The 25,211-nt window shown below is 49.2% G+C and overlaps 1 protein-coding gene and 1 long non-coding RNA gene across 10 annotated transcripts in view; one reads left to right on the top strand and one right to left on the bottom strand.

Annotated features, from left to right (window-relative positions):
• The window catches only part of LOC129514443 (E3 ubiquitin-protein ligase NEDD4-like), a 336,683-nt gene extending 323,736 nt beyond the window's left edge, over window positions 1–12,947 (top strand). For all 9 annotated transcript variants that reach the window (XM_055333010.1, XM_055333012.1, XM_055333006.1 and 6 more), the window contains 4 exons: window positions 971–1,078; window positions 2,429–2,525; window positions 3,123–3,195; window positions 8,019–12,947. In XM_055333010.1, coding sequence (XP_055188985.1) covers window positions 971–1,078; window positions 2,429–2,525; window positions 3,123–3,195; window positions 8,019–8,121 — 381 coding nt within the window. In that variant the 3' untranslated portion in view covers window positions 8,122–12,947. The remainder of the gene's footprint in view (window positions 1–970; window positions 1,079–2,428; window positions 2,526–3,122; window positions 3,196–8,018) is intronic.
• A 2,784-nt stretch (window positions 12,948–15,731) lies between these two features.
• On the bottom strand, window positions 15,732–19,614 carry LOC129514442 (uncharacterized). The gene is made up of 4 exons (XR_008665443.1): window positions 19,463–19,614; window positions 18,107–18,293; window positions 16,386–16,581; window positions 15,732–16,063 (listed from the first exon to the last, which is right to left on the bottom strand). It is a non-coding gene; the product is annotated as an uncharacterized LOC129514442 (long non-coding RNA).
• Between the last annotated feature and the right edge of the window lie 5,597 nt (window positions 19,615–25,211).

Genomic DNA, 25,211 nt, shown 5'->3' with positions numbered 1-25,211 from the left:
GACAGGGTCGTAGCAGGAAGCAGTCTGTATTAGATTGTTTCAGCTTCTTCGTGTTGACCGAGATGAAAACTAGCAACTTAAAAAGCACAGGGATCTCTCACCCTTTGTTGTGTTGAGAGAAATAGGAGGAGGAAGGCTGTGTCTGGAGAAACTGTTACCCATTTGTCCGGGCCGCGTATCCGATGAAGCATTTCTCATAGTCTAGCCTTCTGTTCATTTTTCTTGAAATAGAAACTTCAAGACAGATGGTGTCAAAATCCTGTAGTGTGAGTCTTTTGTTTGATAAGTGGGGAAACTGAGGCAGGGAGCAGGTAAGGGCCTCCCAGGTTTGGGCATAGTCAGGCCTAGGATCTGTTCTCGGGCTTCTGGTTTAGTTCTAGTTCTCCTTCCATTTTTCTTTGCTGCCTCTGCAGGAATACCATGCTGACTTTTCCCCAGGAATCCTTCCTGGTTTGGGGGTTAGGTGGTAAGAGGAGCCCTGAGACTCCATCACAGACCTGGTGGTCACTGCCTTAGTACAGGTCTGCATCCACACACCTCTGGACAGGAGCTGGCCGAGAGAGGAGCTCTGGCTGCCGTAGTGCACGAATTCTCCTGGGGGCTGGGGGTTAGTTCAGATGTTGAGACCTACAACATCTCAGAAGGGGAAACGGCTGGAGTAATGAGCAGCTGTAAACGTAGCACAAGAGCTCAGATTGGAAGGGTGGGCAGGACACAGGCGTGGAGTGGCATCTCCACCACGAGAGGCTGTGGCCTGAACACGCGTCAGAACTGGGTCTCCCTCCTTACCTGCGCTGCCTCTGTGACCTGAAGTGGCAGGAAAATGTCCCCATCATGTGTTTTTAAGAGCTGCCAGTTTACCTGCTTTGCTCGTGACACAGTGCTGGTGTTGAGGAAAGGTTCCTCCCTCCATGGCTGATTCTTCTGTGTTCAGACGTGCCCTGCTCACACCCGGTCATCTCCCTCCTAGTTGCTGATGTGCGGCCTTGGCGATGTGGACGTGAACGATTGGAGACAGCATTCTATTTACAAGAATGGCTACTGCCCCAACCACCCTGTCATTCAGTGGTTCTGGAAGGTAAGGCCTCGGCTGTCTGGGTGCTCCTCAGCCTGGGTTGGAAGTGAGGACCCTGTGCTGCCTCCCCGCAGTCCTGCCTCTGGGACCCAGGGCTCTGTGAGCGTCGGGACCCCTGTGGACAGACAGCTGCCCCTCCCTGCCGTTTTCCCGTAGCTCTAATGGGCATCTCCTCCTGCCTAGGGTCCATCCTTAGCAAAGCACTTTCTCCTCCTTGACCACCTGACTAAAGTGGCTCTATTTGAAGAGCTCACCGAGGAGGATCAAGTAGGTAGTTGCATCAGGAGTTAGAACCACCCGCCAAAGTGTAACTAAGAATATGGGTGGCTTCTCGGGGTGAAACGTGCTTTGGGGCAGACTTCTCCAAGGTGCCATTTTGGGTCAGAAAATCATTTTCTACATTGTATTGGTTCATTCCAACAAACATTTTGTGATCTTTATATCCTTCAGCCAAAGATGCAAATGAAATTTGATTTACTGTCTTAGGGCCAGTGTTTGCTTTCTCTTGAGCTTTGGAGAGAAGTAAAATAGGAATGAGTTGAGTCCCAGGGAGAAACTATTAACTGCCTTCCAAAGAACAGTTTAAGGCGGGGGTGAAAGGCTGGTGACACAAAACTAAGAACTCCCATAACTTGTTTCAATTTCTGAATATTTATTATTAATACAATTCAAGCAGTAGCAGAAACAAGAGAAAATGTTAAAAACAGACTCTTCGGGCAGCCCGGGTGGCTCAGCAGCTTAGCACTGCCTTCGGCCCAGGGTGTGATCCTGGAAAGCCAGGATCGAGTCCTACATCGGGTTCCCTGCATGGAGCCTCCTTCCCCCCCCCCCCTCATGAATAAATAAATAGAATCTTTAAAAAAATCTTCAAAGCCCAGTCCACATGTCTGCTCGGTTCTTGTCGTAACTCAGATGTGCAGCATACACGGGGTATTTTCGAGGCCTATCCTGTCTCTGCTTCTCTCCTTTTATAAAACGTCATCTTCAGAGAATGTGTCTACATCCAGAAACGTCGCCTCCTTCCCTGGGTTCCCCTGGGGTTGGCGCTTCCCGGGCACTGGATCCTGTGCACGAACCGGCCCCCGGGGGTGCTGGCACACCTCGCCTGCAGAAACAGGAGCTCGGTACCATCAGAGTTTGCTTTGTATCTCATTTCTTTTGACCCGTTGGCAGAAGAAGAAAGAGCCACGGTGATCTCTCGTTCCCTAAGATTACCCAGGCGGTGTCCTGGCGCCCATTAAAAAAGAGTCGGTCGCAGTCACCTGGCTGGGGCTTACGCTGCGGTCGTTCTCATGAAGTGTTGCGGGGCTGTCGCGTTAGGGCAGCACAGTGACCCCCTGCCCCCCTCCCCAGGCTGTGCTGCTCATGGATGCAGAGAAGCGGATCCGGCTACTGCAGTTTGTCACGGGGACGTCCCGGGTACCTATGAATGGATTCGCCGAACTTTATGGTGAGCGGGGTACTGTTAGGTTCCCTGCCCCTCCTGTGACCTTCCCCATCCCCCACCCCCACCCCCAAGACACGGGTGTCACCTGTAGGCCTCACACAAGGACTGCAGTTGGGGAGGTGGCCTTGTGCTGCCACCAGGGCGCTTTGTGCTCTTACTTTTGGGGAGAGGAGGGAGACTTGGGGTTTTGTGCAGAGAAAAGTGGGTCTTTTCTGTTTTCCTTGTCTTCTATTTTGGTGTGTCTCAGAGGACTCTGTACCCCCAGGACACAGACTCCCTGTACAGTGCTCACCGAGATGCTAGGACCAACATCACCCTGCGTGTTAGTGGTCATGTCTTGTTCCCCCGCACCCCGAAGTAGCGTTGTGTGGGTGCTGCAGGCCTCGGCTGGAAGGCTGCACTGCTGCGCCCCGTTTGCAGCGTCGTGGAGCCTGTGCCCCGAGGCTGAACAGGCCCCTGGCCGCTCCCAAGGGCAGCTCCTCATCCTGTCTGGGAGGCGGCAAGGGTGTCCCCGGCTCCCCCCGGATGTGCCCGCTCACCTTCTCCCCTTTCCTCGAAGCCCCACTCCAGCTTTGTTCTCTTTTTTTTTTTTTTGTCCAGGTTCCAATGGTCCTCAGCTGTTTACAATAGAGCAATGGGGGAGTCCTGACAAGCTGCCCAGAGCTCACACGTGGTGAGTGACAGGAGCACACTGTCATCCACAAATAGCGTTTTACGTACTTAGCTGGGGCTGGCGCTGGGCTGGGGGTCACGGAGGGCTGTGTCCATGCCGACAGACCGAGTTGTAGTGCTGGTGAAACCCAAACCAGGTGCTGCATGGACCCGGTGTGTGTGGTCATAAAGGGCTAACCCCCCACCCAAGCTGGGGGGAGTTCCTCCTCCAACCCCCCCCCTTCCTTCCTTCATCCAGGAAGCAGGGATCCACTGTGTATTCGCTGTCCTTGGATACGACTGTTCTCAAACTCTGTAGACAGATTGGGTTTTTACTCCAGACTTTAATTGGTTTTTGTCCCCAGGCATAAAATTCCCTGGGGAAACATTGTTTTAATAGGCCTGTCCTGGAGGCACCAGGGTGGCTCAGTCAGTTAAGCGTCTGACTCTTGATTTCGGCTTGGGTCACGCTCTCAGTGTCGCGGATCCAGCCCTGTGTTGGGCTGCGCACTCAGTGGGGAGGCTGCTTGTCCCCCTCCCTCTACTCTTCCTCTTCTCTCTCTCTCTCTCTCTCTCTCTCTCTCTCTCTCTCTCTCATATGAGAACATAAATAAAATATTTAAACATAAAAGACCTCTCATGGCCACCAGTCACCTCTCAGTCCCTGGAATTGAGCAACAATATGACTGGCTTGGGGGAGCCTGAGACAGACGCCCCCTCCCTGGGGGCTGGGGGAAAAAGGTGTGCAAGGCCCAAGAGGAATGAAGCTTAGCAGCTCTCGGGGAGCTCCTGCTGCTGCAGGCGCCAGTGGTCCTCCTGTAGGTTTTCCCCCACAGACTTTTATTTCTTGCTCCTGGGAAGCCAGTGGATGTGGGCCCTCTGGCAAACGGTGAGCCGCAGCCCTGCTCTCCTCCCCAGCAGCGAAGCCTCTTGAGAGCCCCCGCCCTGAGCTGCAGGGCACGGGAAGCGCCTCCCCACCCTCAAAGTGCCAGCTAGGAAGGGACTCTCACGGATGCATATTTGTGGAAAACGGGCTGCGGGAGGTTCTCTGGTTCCTTCCTCTTGCCTTGCTGGACAGAGCGTAGCCCATGTTTACTGTTCCGGGGACTCTCTCTGCAGTGACTCTGGGCCTTGCCCATCCGGCCCTGGAAAGCAAGCAATTCCAGCTAAAACTGGCAAATCTCCAAAGCGGTGGTTGCCATCATTCTCTGCCTTTATTCTAGAGGGAGGACGTGTTGGTAGCTTGGAGCTTTTACCCCAGACAGTGTCAGAGTCAGCGGTGCCTTCGTGCAGAAGGCGGTCAGCACAGAGCTAGGCCCCGGGGCTGCTGGGATTGACACACAAGCTCCCGGCCTTGCAGTCTGCTGACCATGAGGAGGAGGAAGAGCTGCCTTGCCGGGCACTGTGGCGTCTCCAGGCGACGTTACGGGGTGCTGGCATCACCCTCAGCGAGGAAGCTGGCCCCGCGGTCACGCCGCTCACAGGTGCCCGAGGCCCAGAATTTGAACTCTGCTCTGCCAGAGTCAGAGCCTCCGCACTAACCACTGCGTTAGATCTGCGGCCCCTGTTCAGTCGAGTGTCCATCCTGTGTCCTCCCGTGCCCCCGGGGACAGGTGTCTTCCTGTCGAACTTTTCTTCTGTTTCCAAGTCCACATGGCTTGGATCACAACCAAAACATGGTGTGCTGCCCAGATCAGACCTCTGAATTCTGTGGTTCCCAACGTCAGCTGTGCATTGGAACCACCTAGAAAGTTTTGTGGGTTTGTTTTTTTTTTTTTTATCAATACTGATGCCAGGGTCCTGCCCCCAGAGATCTAGACTTAGTTGGTTTGGTGGGTAGCCTGAGCCACAGGATTTTCAGAACTCCCCAGGTGGTTCTGGCCAAGCTAGAGCTTAAAATCCCTGCCCCTTCCCTAGGACGAAGCTCTGCCCCTGGCAGGGAGGCAGCCCAAGGGGCTCTTACCAGAGCCTCTTTGCTTCTCTGTGAGTCACAGAAATAAAGGACCCACGAGTTTTCCTGCTGATGCTCTCTGTAGATGACTGCTGCCCGGTGAAGCGGGCGCTGGGTGCAGGTGCAGAGCCTGATAGACATTGTCACAGAGATCGGTGAGGAAAGTGGGGAGTGAGCTTGCTGGCTGCACCAGCACCGGAGAGACTCTGTGTCCCAGGCACAGCTGTGCTGTGTCGGGGAGGAGGCCAGTATGGCCAGGCCATTGGCCCCTGCAGCCTGGAGCTGATGTGCAGAGGCCTCTGTGAGTCCCAGCCAGAGCCAGCTCCAACCGCGTTTGGAGTCTTTTATGTATTTTAAATTTTTCTTCAACATTCCACATTTGATGGTGCAGATACCTCTTTCTTCCCTGAGTGTAAATGTTCTAATACAAATCTTTTTGTTAATTGTGAAAAAAAAAAGGGGGGGGGTGGGCTGTGTTCCCCGCTGCATGCCTCTCCTTCCAGCCCCAGACCAGACTGCCCTGGAGGAGCGAGCTCTGCTGGCTGCTCACGGCAGTGGTGCTGCCATCAAATTTAGCTGTAGACATGTCTCATTTCTTCCATGTTTTATGAAAAGGCAAAATCGACAGTTAAGCTTCAGAATAAACACCTGGTTTACCAGCAGAGCAAGAGCTACTGTACTCATCATAAACCTCACAGGTGTCTGATCCGTTTAAAGGGCTTCACCTCCTTGGTCTATCAGAGATCACTCCTTGGATGTTTAAAATTACACTTTACGAAGGATCCCAGACCCGCCTGCTCTCTGGAATAGATTCAAAACGACCTCCCACAGCCCACACGTCCTCTGTGTGTGGAAGTGAAGCTCACCGAGAACGCCGAGGCCACTCAGCAGGCTAGGGCCAGGCCAGGCCAGACCCTGGCCCCTGGCTGCTTCATGCTTACCCAGCATATGCTGTGCTCCGGGCACTGTCCTCAGCACTTGATGTGCGTTAACTCATACAATCGTCACGATGATTCTAAGCAGAGGATCATACACCAGGGGAAATGGTCACAGGTCCTCGAGAATGCATCACCCAGGCCCCCCTAGGGACGCCCGGGCCTGCACTGTGAAGGACCTTCTGTGACCATGCAGTCTGCAAAAGTGGGGTTTTGTCCTTAGAACTGGTAAGGTCACGTTTGAGAGCATTATCAAACTGAAAACCCTTTCAGATGGTCTTCAGGATTCCCACGTTTCCGAGGACTCCAGTTTGAGAAGCACTGCCTTCTCCTCTGCTGTGACTTTTAGCAGTTAGTGACTTAGAAGCCTCAGAGCTTGGCGTGTCCTGTTAGAAACCCGCTAGGGATTTCTACAGGGCCCACCGGGGGTGTGCGTGGTTTTCTTAAAGCTGCTGAGAGCAGTGAGGCCTTGAACTGTGAGGACTTGTTCTGTTGTTCTGTTCATATTTGGAATCACAGGTCAGTGCTGGGGGGGAGTTTTCAATCCTGAGGCACCACAAGCAGGGATTAGGGGCAGCCCGGGGCTGAGTTCTGCTTCTGCTGTTTACTCTGTGACCTTGGGCAAGTTACCTAACCTCTCTGTGCCTCCATTCCTCTTTCCTAAAGTAGGGGTGATTGCTAGCACTCACAGAGCTAATAGACGGAGAGCACTTAGAAGTGCTGGTCGGCACGCTCCGTGGACGTCAGCTCTTACAGAATCATCATTAGCTGCGGCAAGTGCCTACAGTCATTTTCTTGACAGGTGCACATCAGCAGTGCACACCCAGGGGTATGGGTTCTAGCTCCTTGGGCCCTGAGCGGGCAGTTGGTGAACGGCGAGTGAGCAATAACATTGCTCACTGTCAGGACGCCCGGGTGGCTCAGCGGTTGAGCGTTTGCCTTCAGCTCAGATCCTGATCCCAGAGTCCCGGGATCGAGTCCCACATGGGGCTCCCTGCACGGAGCCTGCTTCTCCCTCTGCCTGTGTCTCTGCCTCTCTCTCTGTGTCTCTGATGAATAAACAAAATCGAGGAAAAAAAAATTTCTCAGTCTTCGGGCGCTTGCTTCATGGATGGAACACCTTATGTGTGTTCTGATTTGACTCTCCCAACATCCTGAGAGCAGTCTGCCCACATCACAGAAAAGCAGATTGATTCAGAGAGTGAGGTGACTTGCCCAAGGTCACACAGCTGGCAAGTAGCAGAGCCAGCGTGTGAACCCGGCTGCATAGACAAGTGTGCTTCATTGGTCTGAAGGCCTCCCTGTCACCACAGTGATTGATCACACCCCCACTGAAGCCTTCAGATACTTGGGTTTTGTTTTTTTTATATATAAATGGAGCTCTCCACTCCACATGTCCATGACTCGGTTTGACTTTGCTTCGAGAAGGCAGCTTAGTGTTGGGATTCTGGAGACACAGAGGGCCTGGTTTCCTGGGGTTGAGGGCTCTCAATGCTCCAGGCCTCGAATCTGGAGAAACCATTACCTGTCTCAGAGGCCTGTGGTGGAAACGGCATGAGTTACTATCCAGAAGAGCACTTGGCTTGGGATCTAGTGTAGAGTAAGTGAGAGCATTGGAAAGAGAATCAACCTTGGTCCATCCCTAACATGTTAAGTGCTTGGAACTCGGCATGCGTGTCCGGGACCTCGCCTTTCGGGGGCCTCCCTCCCCAGCTGGGCTTTGGCCTCACGTCTAGTTGTGGTAGAGCGGTTTTGTGGCCCATCAGATCCTCTCCTCCATAAGTTATCTAACCTCTTCGACGTGGATGGTTCACTGGCATTTATTTTTGCTGACTCAGAATTTTTGGGGAAGACTCTTCCATCCTCGTGTTCAAATACCAGACTCCCCCTTAGCCACACCCAGGAACCGTGGGGGGAACAAGGTTGACCTTTAACCTATGCTTTCTGTTACTCCCGCAGCTTTAATCGCCTTGACTTACCTCCATATGAAACCTTTGAAGATTTACGAGAGAAACTCCTCATGGCTGTGGAAAACGCTCAAGGATTTGAGGGGGTGGATTAAGCATCCCCCGGCCTCGGCCTCGGGGTGGTTGTTCGTCCAGCAAGTCCTGCTTGCACTTTTGCATTTGCCTAACAACAGACTTTGCAGAGACCAGGCGGAGGAGCAGCCCTGGTGTGGCTCCTGGAGCCGAGCCTTCGCCTGTGACTTGCCCAGGTTCAGACCCGGGAGCCCGGTCCCAGGTCACGTTCCTGCATTTTCCACCACGAATTATCAACTGGTTGATGTGTACACGAATTACATTTCAGGAGGACTTATTCTATTTATGTTGTGCCTCTGTAGGCAAAGCCCTTAATAAATATTTTACATACTTTATAATGACAATGAATGGAATTAATCACTCTACAGGTATAGTATTACAACTCATGTTTACTTTTTAAAAATGATTTAGACCGATTTTCAGATTTTATTTCATTATAATTAAAGATGTCTCGTGTACTTGGAAAAGTGAGCATATTTTTTTTTGTATTTGAATTTCATACCACGTTTCATGTCAGTGACATTTTTATTTTTGAAGTACTTTGACTCCCCGCTCCCCTGCCCTACTCCCTACTTGATTAGCATTGGAAGACTGATTTTTCTCCAAAAACCTTCTACAGATAAGGACTTTGAAAGCATTTAAAATATAACCATTAGGCATAACGATCATTTTCTCCATACTCAGAATACAAACTGGATATTACATTGTTTTGTACAAATTTAGCATACTAGCTGCAGGCCGAGAGAATTGTAACAATAGCATGACAAATTCGGCGCTGACCCGAAGGAATCACACCATTACTCCTTAGAAGTAACTCCGTGTGCCAGAGCACATCTGAGACAGGATTGGACTCTCAGAAGAGACATGACTCCCCCCTCCTTGATGCTGTACAGTCCTTCTTTTATCACTTTTTTCTTCTTTGCTGTTTGTGGTAGAAACATTTGAATGAACCTTGGCACTGCTTGATTTGAAACTGTGGAAACCTGAGATCTGTTTGATGTCTTATCTGTACGCGTTCGCTAATGGTAGCCGAATAACCAATTTTTGTTCTAACTGCACCAATTCTGAAGGCACTTTATGTACTCCATGGAGGTCATACCTGGTTTTGTTTATGTTTTGTTTTTTTTTTTATCCGAGACATTAAATGTGATGATATTTTTTCTCCCCGCACACATCTTTCCCGTGCAATATCTATCAATTGTGAATCTGGCTGCTGGTGTAGAAAACCTGTCTGTAAAGCTGAGCCTACAGACCTAGTCCTCGCCAATTGTTCTGTGATTTCTACACAACTACCGAGATTAATGCACACTTAATCGAACCGGGTTTCCGTGACCTAGGACATGTTGCATGCTTCAACACTGTGTACTGCTTGAGTGGTGTCTGTTCTGTGCTGCATTAAAAGCGAGCGGGAACTCTTGATTTGACACCCCCGCCCCCGACCCCCCCCCCAGGTCGGTCAGGCTGTGAAGCTGGTGGGGACCGGGATGGAGTTGGATTCTTTACCACTTTGTGAGTGTTCGTTGCAGGATTCCGTGGTGTGTTGTTGAGAGAAGGCCTGAGGGCCAACGTGGGCGCTCAGCAACCCTGCTGTCCTCTTAACCTGGCTTGTCCTAAACCCTGTCGTGACAGGAGCTCTAGAGATCTGATCTCTTGCCAGTCCTAGATAAGACAGAAAATCGTGGTTTCAGGGCCCCTCCCCGTTTGTTACCTAAGAAGGACCTTTTGATGTAAGAAACTCATTTGTTCCCCAGCTCTGGGAGGCTTGTGAGAAACCATGAATGTTTGTGGTTGTAAGCGAGCTGCCTTACGAGGTGCAGAGGTCGGAGCCGTCCGAAAGAAGGTGGGTTTCTACGGAGCTGAAGATTGGCTCCCTTTTCCCATTGATTTAAAAATCTCCAGTAGTGATCGGAGAACTTAGATTTTGAGTAATTAGAAAAAAACAACATTGCTCATTACTTTTATCTACTTGTGGGATGTGTTTTCCCTTCAGTCACTATAACGTCTCAAGGCAGAAACCCCCCTCCGTGAAGCCTCTCCTGGGCCGGGGGCTTTCTGTCTAGGACTGGGGCCGAAGGCCGTGCTGGGATGGATTCTGAGAGTGATCCATGTCGCCATGGGGGAGGAAGCCCACGATTCTAGTTGAAGAACTGGGATTCTACCGTTCTGCAAATTGTATATTCAAAAAATCAGAATATTCGGTGTAAATGCAAATTAGGGAAGAGTTAAAAATACAAAAGAAAAATCCGTCCTAAAATCGTTTCCGTTCAAGGAGCAGATAGGGATTGTCAAATACTTGAAAGACCGTAATTGTGACTGACCATTCATCTCCTGCTAACTGCTGGGTTCGGGGTTTTTGTTTTTGTTTTGTTCGGCTTTTAAGCCACATAAGATTCCCTCATCTCAACAATTCTCAGTGTTTCACTCTTCGTCTAAAATAGTCCTAGATCTTGTTTTCTCTGAATGCTGACAACCACTCTCCAACGTCTTCACGACAGAGTCATGGGTGGTGGCTAAGAAAACAGAAACAGACTGCCGGTCCTTCCCATCAGCAGGCCCTGGGCAGCGTTTGCCTCTTCTGGTAGTTACCTTCACTGGCGCTTCTCCCATGTCCAGGGGCTCTGCACCCTCTGATCTGGCTATTTTAGTTCCCTGAAGAAGGTGCAGGTTATTATGGGTCATTTGGCCATGAAGTTAAGAAGCTAGTCCCAGAGTTAACAACTGCATGTGAACGTGAGTTAGCACACCTGCCTGTCGGTCCTGGGTATTTCCGTCCCTGTCCCTTGGAAAGTCCAGATTAGCTTCCGAGTGCACTGCTTTCCTGGCAGCTGCCTCTGGAACAAGAAGCCATGGGGCATTTGTCTGTTTTAAAGCCCTATTTGCTCTGAGACATTTTTTGTTACTTCTCTACAGCCAGTCCTGTACCGCATCGCAAGAATGTAAGATGCTTCTTTGATTTTCGTTTACAAGGCCCTTTGGTCGAACATCAGATTTTCCCTGTGGTCAGATGACAAATGCTATAAAGCGACTGACGTGGGTTATTCCTCCCACATAAGGATGCAGTGACGGATTCTGAGAAATGGTTTGCAAAATATTTGAACCACATTCTACATCTCCCATCACGAGATAGACAACATGTGCCGTGGCTCTCTGATCTTGCCAGATCCAGACTGGCCCCCCTGAAAGCCAAGTCCATTGGCAGCAAATTACGAATTGTTCCAACGGTTAACGAATTGCTTAACACCTGACTCTGGCATCTTCCTAGGTCTTGTATCTCACCTCTGAACTTTTAAAATCTACAGGAAGCGTGAGTTGATTCCCGAGCCCCTCCCCACTGTGCTAGCCAACCTCTTTTCCTTTTTCCTCCTCACCCCCTGGTATTGACCCACCGGGAGAGGAGGGCACCAGTGTCTGGTTATCATTTCCTGCCTCATCAGTAGGGGGCGGTGCCGCGCAGGGTGACTGCCTGGCCCGCTCCCTTGCTGACCCCCAGGAAATCGAGCACTACCTCTTGTCTCATTATTCGGGCTTTGGGGTACATCCTGAGAAGTCACGTCAAAACTGCCAATTTCAGGTCTGAGATGCGTTTTTAAAAATCCTTATGAACTCCACTTTGTATTTTAGATTTTAAAACTGGGAAGACAATGTGATACACTTTGGACCATTTTTTAGTTTATCTAAGCCTTAACGAACAGTGTATATACACTTGCATATGCGCACGTGTGCGCGCACACACACACACACACACACATACCCCAAGAGTGTTTTCCGTGTCAGAAGCAATGCTGTAGCTTTAGGACGTGAGCTTGTGTAATGTTTTATTTCAGAAAAGGATAGCTTTCTATCGGTATGAAATTTTCCAAGAAAACTTCTCATTAGACATCTATCCTTTGTGAAAGATGCTGTGCGCAGAGCAATGCATGTTTAAAATGCATGTCTTCTTGTTCGCTGGGTTTATGTTTCTAGGGAGTATCAGTAGGAATCTAACAGCATTGGCTATAGACCTCTGTGTACTGCATCTCAACCTTGCGTCAGAGCATCGAAAGCCTTTCTGATGACCATGACCCTGTGTCTACAGACATCTGTGTTCCTGTGATCCACTTTGCCCTTTCACTCGCTGATTTCACCTAGATTGTCACGGTTTCCTTCATGTTAACTTTGCAGAACTATGATTTTCCTTTACTCCTACTTATATGAGATGTATATACATGTATACGTACGTATGCTGTCCAAATATATACGTATATATTTGTATGGCATTTGTACACCTTTCTCGAGAAATCTGGTTTCGAATGAGAGTGAGAGCTTAGTCCTTCTACAGTTTTCTCCAAGCTGTGTCCTGAGATTTCTGACCCTCAGAGCCCGAGAGGACCCCAGGAAAATGATGCTAATGTGCTGTCATTCCATAATTCAGGATCTTTTACCAAATGAAACATGAAAAAAACAGTGACTTTTAAGGTGAAAAGAGTTTCAAGCATTCCAAATGAATTCTCAATGTTTCATAACTTTTTATTATAAACCCCACCTCCTCATAATACAAAGCCAAGTACTATTTGATACAGTGATTACAAACCAAACTACTTTGAAATTTTTTAAAGACAACTTCTGGGTAACGCTCCTTTTCACAATCAGAATGGCTTTAAAATACGGTTGAATTTGATACACACAGGAAACGTTTTTAAGAACAAATCCTTTTTGCTTTTCATTTTTCTTGAGAGATCTTAAAGAGAAATTGTTAGATTGTTTTCCTGACAGCAAAAGAGTAATGTGACAAAATGAAGTCGTTGTAAAGAAGTGATACAACTTGTCAAATATTTAATAAAGAATTATGGAAGCTGGAACGTTCTCTACATTGAGTATTATGGATTGTCTGATTTCAAGCTTCTCTCGTTGATGCATTGTCTGAATTGTTTCGGGGGGGGTTACATGCCTGCAGATGTATAGCGCTCATTTCCTTAATATCACACCTTTCAAACGTCGTTGAAGCCTCCCCAAAACACAAGTCTCACGCTCACTGGGATGCACGTCTGTTCTTAGCTGTCATCTCGTTACTAAACTTGGGAATTAATGACTTTATATAACATTTGCATAATTTGTGGGAGTCCGTCCCTAGAAAGGCTTATTACTTTACCTTGTTTTGTTTTGGTCTTTTTTTTTTTTTTCCAACCTCTGGTTTTTAACCAACCATCGATTTAATGTGAGTCAAAGAGTCAGTCATGAAGCCCAAAGAGGTTCTCAGAAGAACGATGCTATCAAAGTCCAGCTCTCCTGTCAATTCCCTGTTACAGCAATAGCCTCCTCTTGGTGGCCATAACCTGTCCCCTCAGGGACTGCCAGGAGGGACCATCCCAGCACATAATTTAGTCCTTTTTGTGTTAGGAGTAGGTGGCATCTTGCTGGGAAGGTGTGCGCAGCATCTGCTGTGCTGGTGGGTAGAGGGCCTCCAAACTTGTATACATTCTTTCTGAGGGAAAAAGACAAGTGATGGAATAAATAGAAGAATTAATTATAGTAGATTGCAGGACCCTGTCATGACCTGGGGGACGCCCACTGGTGGGGACTGAGTGAGAGGGAAGGTTCCCTCTGTGGGGCTGACCTCAGGCAAAAGACGAATTTCACCCCCAGTTGGCTTGTCCCCTCCTGCCCAGGGCCTCCGCAGAGCTCCACGGGAGATCGTGTCCACCTAGCGGGCTCTTCTCTATCTTCAAGTTTGAGTTGGCTCTTGTAGCCTCACCCCATTCCCAGCCAGGTGCCCAGCAAATTGGCCATTTCAAACACACCATTTTCACACGTAGATGGGCCACCCATCACCTACAGTTCTGCGGCCTGGGTGCATACAGGGTACACAGGCTACAGAGTGGCAGAGAGAAGGATTTGGGGCCAGAGTGGTGGGAAGGGAGGGCACTGGTTTTCCTTGAAAGCCTTCTTGCCTCACTACATCCCAATGCTTGGGAAAAGCCCTTTTTTGACTCCCCAAGCCTACAGCTAACTTGCAGACCAGTTCTCTTGGGTGTAAGGTACTGCATGCAGCAAGCACTCAAGAGGAGTGATGCGTGAGAGGCACATCCCTCTGTGATTAAAGGGAAATTCTACTTTGGGGCGATTTCTAAGCGATGCAATGCCATAGGCATTGTACAGTGCAGAGTTTCCAGAATTAGGAAGTTAACCATTTTCAATCCTGCTTGGCTTTGTCCAAACATGAGCTAAAGGGAGAAGCTATAAATCATCTAGATGTAGCCTTTTTTTTTTTTTTTTTTTAGAGATTTATTTATTAGAGAGGCAGAGACATAGGCAGAGGGAGAAGCAGGCTCGCTCTGGGGACCCCAATGCAGGACTGGGTCCCAGGACCCCAAGGTCATGACATGAGCCAAAGGCAGGTGCTCACCCACTGAGCTACCCAGGCACCCCTTGCTGTAGCTGCTCTTGATAAGGAAAGAGAAGCTTTAAGAACGAACAAGAATCTCTCACCTCTCGACAGAGCCCAATAATGCCATTTTTCCTTAGTACTAAAGGTTGTCAGCTTGAGTCCCAAAGCACACCTTTTTTTTTTTTTCTTCTCCAACATTTTGTTATGAGAACATTCAACAACGTTAAAAAGAATTGTGTGCTGAGCCTCAGTCCACCCACTCCCTAGCTCGGGGCGTTCCACTTACCCAGCTTGCCCTATTGATTCATCCGTCTACCGATCCTTTAATCCCTTGTAAACTATTGGGGCATTGCAAAGTGAACTGCAGGCCTCCTGTTCCTCCCCCAGAGACTTCAGCATGCCTATCATTACCTAGATTTTATCATTTAGATTTTTTTCTTTTGAGGTGTTAAGTAAAAATTCAACTGGGTAAATCTGAAGATGGAATTGACTTTACCAAATGATTCATGAGTCAGCAACCATCTCACAAAGAGAAAGTCGCTCCACGGAGCAGTACAAAATGGAAGGTTCTTCAAGGCAGAAAGCGGGTGGGGAGATGGACATTATTGGCAAAGAATGCATTGTGTCAGGCAAGTCACCCTCCTAAAGGGAACGGAAGGGGTCTGTCAGAGAATTACCTCCTAGAGCTGACCAGGAAGTTCCAGGTTAGCTGGTTAAAGGTCACATTCCTGGGATGGGGGGAGGGGAGAGGCTGCAGTTGGGTATTGAGTCTTGGTTTGCTTAGCACGAGTGACTCCATCTTGGACCTTCTGTCTCCTTTTTAACAGAAGTAAAATTCACATACAAAAAAGAAAACCTTAAGAATACTTTCACTGAGTTTCAGCAAATGTGTGCACCTCTGTAACCCAAATTCCCATTGCCCCAGAGAGTTCTTTTGTGCCTCCTCCTAGCCAATCTCTTCTCGGGTGCCCTTCCCCTGCCCCTCAACAACTGCTGTTCTGAATTTTTTTGCACCGTACATTAGTTTTGCCTGTTCTCAGATTTCACAGAAATGGAACTGCAAGATTTGTTACAATAACTTTTTAAGTTCTAGCTGGTGTCCACACTGCCCTGGAGCCATAAAACCCATTAAGCCAATGGGTGGGAAGCCACAGGTCCTCACCAATGAAAAAGGTGATAGTTTCTTTTTTTATTATTTTATTTATTTATTCATGAAAGAGAGAGAGGCAGAGACAGAAGCAGAGGGAGAAGCAGGCTCCATGCAGGGAGCCTGATGCGGGACTCGATTCCAGGTCTCCAGGATCACGCCCTGGGCTGAAGGCAGGTGCTAAACCACTGAGCCACCCAGGAATCCCAAGGTGATAGTTTCATACCCAAATAGCTTCCCCTCTTTCGGATGTAACATGAAAACCTTCACTTTCCAAATACACACAATCACCTTGTAGGATGTACAGGCCTGTTGTTTACCTACAGGGATCATCTAGAACTTTCAGGTTGAAATCCAGGCACGTTTTACTGTCATCAGTCACCAGTGCCTCAAAATGGAGAGGGTGGCTTGGATTGCTCCCCAGCTCCCTGGCCCCATTCTTCACGAATGCATCCTGAGGAGGGGAGAAGGCAAGAGTGTATCAGTCAGGGCAAGTTAATGCTGTACCAAGGAAGCCCAAGCATGGCTTGATAGGATAAAGGTTTATTCCTCACGGGCCTGCATAGGTTAGAGGAGTCACTCCGCTCCAAGAGTCCCTCAGGAACCCGGGCACCCCCACTTCATGGGCCCACCATCCCCTGGGCCAGGTGGGCCTCAGCAACCCCCAGGCAGAGGCTGGAGGGGGCCTGTGGAGACCTGCAGGATGGCCAGGTCTGGAGGAGGACTCTCCCCACTGCCCACCTCCCCTTGGCCGCACGTCATTCGTATGGCCTTACCTGACTACAAAGGAGGCTGGGAAACATCTGGTAGTGCCAGACGCAAGAGGAAGGAGTCTGGGGACAAGCAGTCTTGCTCTGCCCTAGCGTATCACTCAGTGATGCTCAGATGCAGTGACTGAGAAGACCAAATGCATGAGCCCTTCCAGAAGTATTTTCATTTTAACCAATGCCAAGGGTGACGCTTGGCTCAAACCTAAAGAAATAAAGACTGAAATGAAGCGCTTGGGCCTCAGCAAACCGAGTGGAGGAGGGTTTTTGGGGACAGGATCCCTGCTTCAGGACATAGAGTTCGTGGTGTAGAAGGGACAGTCCCCTGAAAAGCCAGCCTATTCTCAGAAACAGCCCCAACCCCAGGCCCTCAAAGGAAACCACGCTGCCTCTCCGCCTGCCGCCTGCCACAGCACAGAGCTCTCTCCACCCTCAAAAGCAAGTGCATATTTTCCAGATCCCTTCCAGGGCAACACAAACATCCCGTTGTCCCACAGAGTCGAAAGGCCATAAGGACCAGAGACTGAGGGGCTGCTTTCTCTGCCCCCGAGAAGGATCTGAGGGAACCCCAGGATGTTGTTGAACTTTTTAAAAAGTTTCTGTTTGATGAAGGATTTTAGAGATTAACTAACAGTGAATATTACTTGTGGCAGAAAGTTTGGGTTAGGGATGGTCTTTCGAGTGCCAGCTATTTAGCTCTCTTCCAAACTCTAAGGGCCCCTCTGAGGTCTTCCCACTCTCTCCTCCCCCACCCTCCGCCGCCCCCTCCACAACCTTGGTCCCCACCCTCTCTTGCCTTCTTTGCTGTCTATATTGACTTAGAAGATCCTTGCTTGTTCATCAGTTGAGATTATCAGAGGGGCATGCCCTCCCCGACGTAATGAGTGTTTAAACAAAAGTCAGGCCTTTGAACCCTGGACTCCAGTTAAAAAATAACAGGCTGGCGACTGAATCAATGAGAGACAAATATTAGCTGTGGGAGCTGGAGCGCCATGGCATTGGGAAATACCCATCACTGGTGACATGGAAAGAACCGTGGTCAGACCCACCGTGGGGGTCTGGGAAACCCAAGGGCCCCAGGGACCTCAGGCCAGTCATTTTCTTGCTCTACGAGTTAAACACTGAAGCCACCAACCCTTAAGTTAGCTTCCAGAACTCCCTTAGTCAGGACGCCTGCAGAATCTTCCTGAAGGGTGTGTGCTCTTATTTCGCTCCCCTTCCCAGCCAACCTGCACTCCTGCTAGGCTGCCTCCAGCAAAGCTCTGAGCCTATCACTCTGCTATGTGCACAATTTGCACCAGTTCCCATTGTACATCTGCCCGGCACTCAGGCCATCAGGGGTGTCTGGGCAACAGGACAGCAGGTCTCTGGGTGGCCACTTCTAGCCTCCCCAGTCATCAACCTCACCTCGTTGTGAGGTGTTCAATGCTACAATCCTTTCCTCTTTCTTGAAATGCTCTGTGGTTTCCATGACATTCCACCTTCCTGATTGTTCTCTTCCTTTCCAACTACTCCTGCTAGTTTTTCTCCTCCCCTAAATGATACTCCCCAATAATTTGTTCTTGGTTCTCTTTTTCCCCCTACCCCCCACTCACCCCCCTCCTTCACTTCCGCCTCCTGTCAGGGCTTAAAATCATCATCTCTGTGTGGGCAATTACTAAGTCTACCTCCCTTCCCAGAGCCCTCAACTCTCCTATCCCAAACCTCAACACGTCCCAATCTAAACTCACAGTGCTCTCAAACTTCTCCCTTCTAAGTTTCTGGGAACTGTATCCTAGTTTCTTCTAGGCATCCACACTGGAATCTTCTTTGCCTTTCCAAATGGCTTTGCTCCCCAAGTACAAAGAGGGACAAAGTTCAGTGTTCCATCCGTTTATTCAGCAAACATGCACTGAGCGGCTACCATGTACCACATACCTGTAGTGGTTAAAAATGAAACAACACAAAAATCCTTTCCATTAGGATTAGCAAGTCTCTATTCTAGTGGAGGCAAATAGGAAACAGATACATAAATAAATGTATGTTACATTAAATGTTGATGAAGCCGGGATCCCTGGGTGGCGCAGCGGTTTGGCGCCTGCCTTTGGCCCAGGGCACGATCCTGGAGACCCGGGATCGAATCCCATGTCAGGCTCCCGGTGCATGGAGCCTGCTTCTCCCTCTGCCTATGTCTCTGCCTCTCTCTCTCTCTCTCTGTGACTATCATAAATAAATAAATAAATAAATAAATAAATAAATAAATAAATAAATAAATAAATAAATAAATAAAAATTAAAAAAATAAAATAAAATAAATGTTGATGAAGCCAAGAATGAAAAGCAAGCAGAGGAAGGATTAAGGGAGCATGAGAGGGTCCAAGTCTAGACGGAGTGGGTCAAGGTGAAGACCTCATGGAGCTGAGAGAGTGAGCCGTGTGGCTACGTGGGGAAGCACACTTGGGCATGGAAGAACAGAAACACAAAGGTTCTAAGCAGGATTGGGAAATAAGGTCAAGGCCCTTTTGAATAAGCTAACGTGACACATCTGTTAGCCATCCAAGTGAAGAGGTCAAGTAGAAAGGTGAACATAGAAGTTCAGGGAGAGGTCCAGGCTGGAGATACCAACATAAGTGCCATCAGCATATCTAAGGGGTTTAAAGCTCGGAGACTGAAAAGGAGGGTCCCAGGATTGGCAGATGAGACCATCAGGAATGGAGCGGCCAGCGAGGAGGGAGGAAAACTGAAAGCCAGTGGGTCCCAGAAACAGGGAGAGGCGAGCCTCTTTATGAAGGCGGGAGACCGTGTGTGTCAGTTACAGACAGTCCCTGACTTACCATGGTTCGACTTAATGATTTTTCAACCTGGTGATGGTGCCAGAGCGATCCACAGTCAGTAGAAACCTACTGGAAGTTGGACTGTGGATCTCGCCCTGGGCCAGCGACGTGCAGTGGGGCCTCCTCCCATGATGCTGGGCAGAGCGACCCAGCTGCTGCCCCCCTCTGTGCCCAGCAGTGCTCCGTTGGCCCCACAGTGGGGTTGTCGGCATGTGACACGAGGCCGTCCACACCTGACCCTCAAACAGGCTTCGTGTGCAAGGACTTTGCCTACCTGCAGGCTCATGTCGGTATTCGGAGCCCAGGTGAGGGAGGCCTGGCCGAGCTCTGATGGTCTGGGTAAATGCATTTTTGATTCGGTGATAACCTCAGCTCCTGCTGGCTTTATTAGGACGTAACCCCATCGTGAGTAGAGGCAAATCTGTACAGCGGTTGGTCCACAAGCTGAGGACAGAGTTGTGACCTCTGGAAATGGCCATAATGGTGACCCCGGTGAGCAGGAGCAGAGGCCCTGGTGGAATTATGGGGGGAAGGGCGAAGGGGAGGGGTGGAGGGCAGCAGGAACACCCTGCCCAGTCCGGATCTGCACCCTCTCCTCCACCTTCCTGGCCTCCGAAACTTGTCCCAGTTATGATCTGTCCCAGTTATGACAGTGACCTCCTGACGGTGCACCCCCTTTCCTCCTCGCCCCATTCCTGATCCAGTTCACTCACAGCCCAGCCCTCCTCACCACTGTCCCCTGCAGAAATCCTTCAACGACTGCCAGTGCCCACTAGACATAGTCCCTGAGCCACCCCTCCAAGCCACGGTCAGGCTTCAGACTCGCTTTCACTTCCTGCCCCTCTATTCCCGTAGACCAGCTCCCCACACACCCCTGGTATCCTTCCCTTCTTCCCTTTGTTCACACTGTTCCCTCTGCTCCAAGTGACCTTCCCATGCATCCAACTCTACTCAAAATTCAGAGTCCATCTCAGATGTCGCCTCAGCAGACAAAGTCTCCCCTGGCGCCCCCCACACATGAGTTGCCAGCCGTCCCCTGAACCTGCAGCCTTTGGCCTGTTTCTGGGTTCTGTGGTTATCTGTGTACTGGTCTCCTTCCTACACATCACCACAAGCAATTGGATGGCACAGGGCTTCATCCGTGCTCACCGTACCTTGGATGCTCCAGAAAGCTGGTCTAAAAGGAACTGGATAGGGGTCTGGAGAATGGGGTGAAGCTGCTGGTTACAGTAGCTTGGACGTTGTCTGTGGATTTCAGTTTCGAGAATCCTACTGTTTCCTGCCTCTGTGCACTCCCCAGTAATCATCAAATGTTGGCTAGGCTGGAGAGCATCTTCCACCCCATGACCCTGAAGAGAGACCCAGTGGATTGTCTGTAAAGAAGGCATTTGGGGTCTTTGGGGAGAGAGGAAGAACAAGGAATCAACAAAAGACACTGGTCTAAGTAAATGGTCTAAGAGAGTCACACCGCCTTGGCTCGCGGGGGGTTTTGTGCCCCCCAACTCTCCTCGTTGCCTAACACGATGGCAGGTGAACAATGAGAGTGTTGCCTTTTTTGCTCTGCTTCCAAGCCTTCCAGACACGATCTTCAAGCTAATGGTATAGGCCACACTTTAGTTCTCGAGCGATGGCGTCTCCTTGGAGGCCCATGGGCACCCCAGCCGCACTCGGCTGTCTAAGCAGAGGTGCCTTGCCAGTGGCTTCTGGTGGTGGCTCAATGGTCTCCTCCGGACCCCGACCACAGGCAGGGCTAAGAGTCCCTTGTGTTTAGGAAAGGAGGCGGTCCCGGAGGAGGTAAGCCTACGCTGCCTTTTGGTGTGAGGGTGAGCAGCTGCACATGAGAACGGCAGCCTCCACACGGCTCAGATGGATCAGAAAATTTCAGGAATTCACAAACTGACTTCCCTATAGGATCACATGACTTCTGGGAGACAGCACCCAGAAGATGTGGAACCAAATACTGCAAAATGCTGATCGGTGGGCCATCACTTGATTCCCCAGGAACTTTATTTGGCCTTGCGAGGATTCTTTTGTATAGGACCATTTCACCTAAAGATCAAGTGTCCCAATTTCTCGTGAAAAATGAGAAGGCCTGCCATCAATGGGCAGGAGCTGAGTAGGGGCTGAGACCTTCCACTGTCCACACCCCCCTATTCCCTACTACACCACATCTGGCCCACCTAACCCATTAGCTGCCTGGCCGTGTAAGCGTTTGGGTTGGCACGTGACCAGAGGCAATTTGAACCAATGTACAATCTGGGCTTGAATTATCTAATAATTATCCTGTTTTTCTTCATCTAGAGCATGACCTTCTCTCACCTCATCACAATATATCATCCCCTGGGGGCTTTAACTCCTGTGCACTGGGAGCCAGGTCTCTCATAACTCTATCCAGGCCTCCACATCCTCTCCTCTCCTAATAACTCAGTTGGGAGCTGCCAAGATGTCTTTCCCACTGTCCTGCCCTGGAGTTCATCCCTTCATCGAGCGTGGAGGGTTGCATCTGGTGGAGGATCCTCTCCTTTTGTTTTTGTACGGGTATAGCTTTATCTTGGGGAAGGAGAAGGAAAAGAGAATCTAGGAGTGAAGACTTCAACTCATCCCCCCAGTCTTGGAAAGTTCTTTTATTAAAGATACACCAATGCCCCAGAAATGCTCCCTCTTTTCCAAAACCCTGCTCAAATAATAGAGAGTAGAAGAGTCTAGCTGTTTGAAACATAGTCTTCTCAGGCCCTGCTCATCCCAGCTTGGGGACAGCCTACCCAATTGCAGTCCTGGCCCCAAGAAGGAAAAAACAAAGAGCCATGTGAGATTAGTTTTACAAACCCTTCCACAAATGTCATGGAGTGGTGGGAGATGTCACTGAGAACCAGAAAGACAAGTACAGGGCAGCCCGGGTGGCTCAGCGGTTTAGCGCCTGCCTTCAGCCCAGGGTGTGATCCTAGGGACCAGGGATTGAGTCCCACATTGGGCTCCCTGCATGGAGCCTACTTCTCCCTCTGCCTGTGTCTCTACCTCTCTCTTTCTCTCTGTGTCTCTCATGAATAAATAAATGAAATCTTTAAAAAAAAAAAAAAGGAAAGAAAGAAAGGCAGGTACAGTTTCCCTACAAGAAAGCATTCATTCATTCAAGCAATATTAACTCATCATTATTTACACCAAACATTTGACCTTAAGCTTTTCATTTAGTGGCAAGGCAGAAGAGAATACCACTGGGACGCCTGGGGGGCTCAGCGGTTGAGCATCTGCCTTTGGCCCAGGTCATGATCCTGGAGTCCCGGGATTGAGTCCCACATCGGGCTCCCTGCATGGAGCCTGCTTCTCCCTCTGCCTGTGTCTCTGCCTCTCTCTCTCTCTCTCTGTTTCTCTCATGAATAAATAAATAAAATCTTAAAAAAAAAAACAAAAGAGAGAATGCCACTAATCAAATCAAAACTTGCTACATATCCACAAGCCAAACCTCTTGGGACCAGCTGTGTTTTTGGAATGAAGAATTTACTTTTTTTTTTTTTTTTGTATTTTAAAAAAGCATGGTGTTATATGTCCCGTACATTATGTAGCATTGCTCGTAGAGTCTGAGGCAGCACGCTGTCATCACACGCATTAGTATTTCTACAGCCAAGCAATCAAATACCTACACTAAGTGGAATAAATAAAGACTATAAATAGCCTCATGTCAGTTCAGGTCAAATTTTTGCCATCAAATGAGATTTTTGCCCTCAATGAGATTGCTTTCTTCTTTTTTTTTAAGTTTGTTTATTTATTTATTTATTTATTTATTTATTTATTTTTTATTTATTTATGTCATCTCTACAACCAGTGTGGGGCTCAAATTCATGACCCCGAGTTGAAGAGTCACATACTCTTTGGATTGAGCGAGCCAGGTGCTCCGAGATTGCTTTCACATTTATAAAATCTGAATTTTGGAATGGCACATAAGGGCTTGTGCCCCTGGCCAGAGATATGTCAAAAAGTCAGGTAAGAAATTCTTCTTGGAGGAGATGCTGCTTGAGCTGAAACCTAAAAGATAAACAGGTCAAGAGGAAGAACTTTGCAGTGCACACCAGACAGCCATCTTCAAAGACTCAAGCAGGCCACAGGGCAGCCAGGGCCAACCATTAAGGCAAAGTGGGGTCCTGCTGGCCCTGCAGGGATCAGTGGTGCTGACAAAAGCCAAGAAGCCCTCACCCAAAACCACCCAGAAAGTGGAGCCCTGCAGACTCCATTTACACTCTTCCCCAGGAGATTCTCATTCTTGTTTAAGTTCAAGAACCACTAATTTATTTGAAACACCCCATATGCCAGGCTGTGTTTAAGCTGCTCTAGAAAGAAGAACACATTTAATCCTGCAACCAGCCTTTCTAGGTAGGTGCATTATTATTCCCATTTTCAGATGGGAGAAGGAAGGTGAGGAGAAGGTAAAGAAAATCTCATCTAAAGTCACAGAGCTTGTTAAGAGACAGACCAAGAGGACTGGCTCCAGAGTTTGTGCTTTTAACTGGAATGGAATACTGCCTTTGTGTTGATTCAGGCATCTGTCCCAAGCTACTGCCTCCCTCCACCTGCAGCCACAGCAAACCTGAGGTTTTGGCCACCTGGAGTACTGAGGAAGCATCCCTGGAAATGCAGATCATGCCCTGGTCCCCCGCCCCGTGAACACCAGACCGTGCAGGGCGGGACTCAGGGAAGGAGGGGGGCTTTGGTCTTTCCCCCCCAGGGGCTGGCAGCCACAGAGAGCTGACCAGTTTGCAATAAGACTTTTGGCCTTGGGGTTCAAAGCCCATGTTGCCCTGCTTTTTATCTGTGTTATTGATAATCTGTTTCCATAGTTTGTTTGAGGAGATGGAGCCAGAGAGCAGGGAGAGGGGGCTGGAGCCAGCTGACTGGATGGTCAAGCCTGGTGAGCAGTTTGCCCTCTTCTTGTGTCAATTCCAAAAGGCAGGGTTTGGAAATAAAGTCAACAAAGAGCTTTTCTTCATCTGCACATAAACAGCCATTCAGCAGTGTTTGGAGAGAGTTGGGCAATGCTGAAGGGAGTTGGGTCAGTTGAAAAGTCAACTTTGGCTTTTAAATCTCTGAAGCCGGCCTTGGTTTCCACGTTTCTAGCAGCACACCTACAGCTCACATCAAAAAAGAAATGCTCCAGGCTTCTGTGTTCCCTCCCTACCCCCATCCACCCACCATGGAATTACCACGGGCATCAGAGAATGTTCTGGAACACTCTGCCTTCTCCCCTGACACTGAGTGTCTGTCATCGCTGCACAAACCGTCACCAAGCAACCTCCTTTTGGTGGCCTCAGAGTTCTTGCTCAAGGACAACTGCTCTCGAGCTTAAGCCAATTCAGAGCTGACTGGAATCACACATGTAGCAATAAAAGTGGCCAAATGCCATGAGTAGGCATAGCAACCATTTACTCAGAGAATTTTTAAAATAAAGAAGGAACATTAGAAATTATTTGCTCCAAACCCCTTGTTTTGCAGATGAAGAAACTAAGAGTTGAGGTGGGGTAGGGGTGGGGAGGGGGGCTTCTTGCCCAAAGTACCCAGTTAGCAAATGGTGGCAATAAATCGGAGCAGCCCACTCACCCAAACCCCAGCTGGTGGGAAGTGTCCCACCTCACTCTTTGGCCTCTTATTGGTCTTCAATACTTACTGGTCTTCTGGTACACATTCTCAACCATCTACGAAGCCTTTTTTTAATTTATTCTTTCTGGAGTCTTTTCTGTGTGCCAAGCAGTAGGCTAGAACTTGGAGATGAACCAATAACAAGATTCATCCCTTCCTTCGAGGGGCTCCTATAAGAACTCTTCCAGGTTTCTCCTTCCTTGCTCCCCCTTCCTTTCAGAAATGGCACGGGGTGTGCTGTCACCCTTAATGAGTTGAGACAGTATCTCAGGGGCTGAGGTCCAGACATCGGTAGTTTAAAAATCTCCCCAGTTGAATCAAACTTGAGGGCACAGCTTTGAGGAAGTCGAGACCTCAATTCCACTTGATGTGGCTCCTCGGAGTCTCTCTCCTGCTGC

Source organism: Nyctereutes procyonoides, unplaced genomic scaffold (assembly GCF_905146905.1).
Source record: "Nyctereutes procyonoides isolate TBG_1078 unplaced genomic scaffold, NYPRO_anot_genome, whole genome shotgun sequence".
Classification (NCBI taxonomy): Eukaryota; Metazoa; Chordata; class Mammalia; order Carnivora; family Canidae; genus Nyctereutes; species Nyctereutes procyonoides.
The sequence above is the reverse complement of the archived record's forward strand: the minus strand, read 5'-3'. Positions and strand labels throughout refer to the sequence as shown.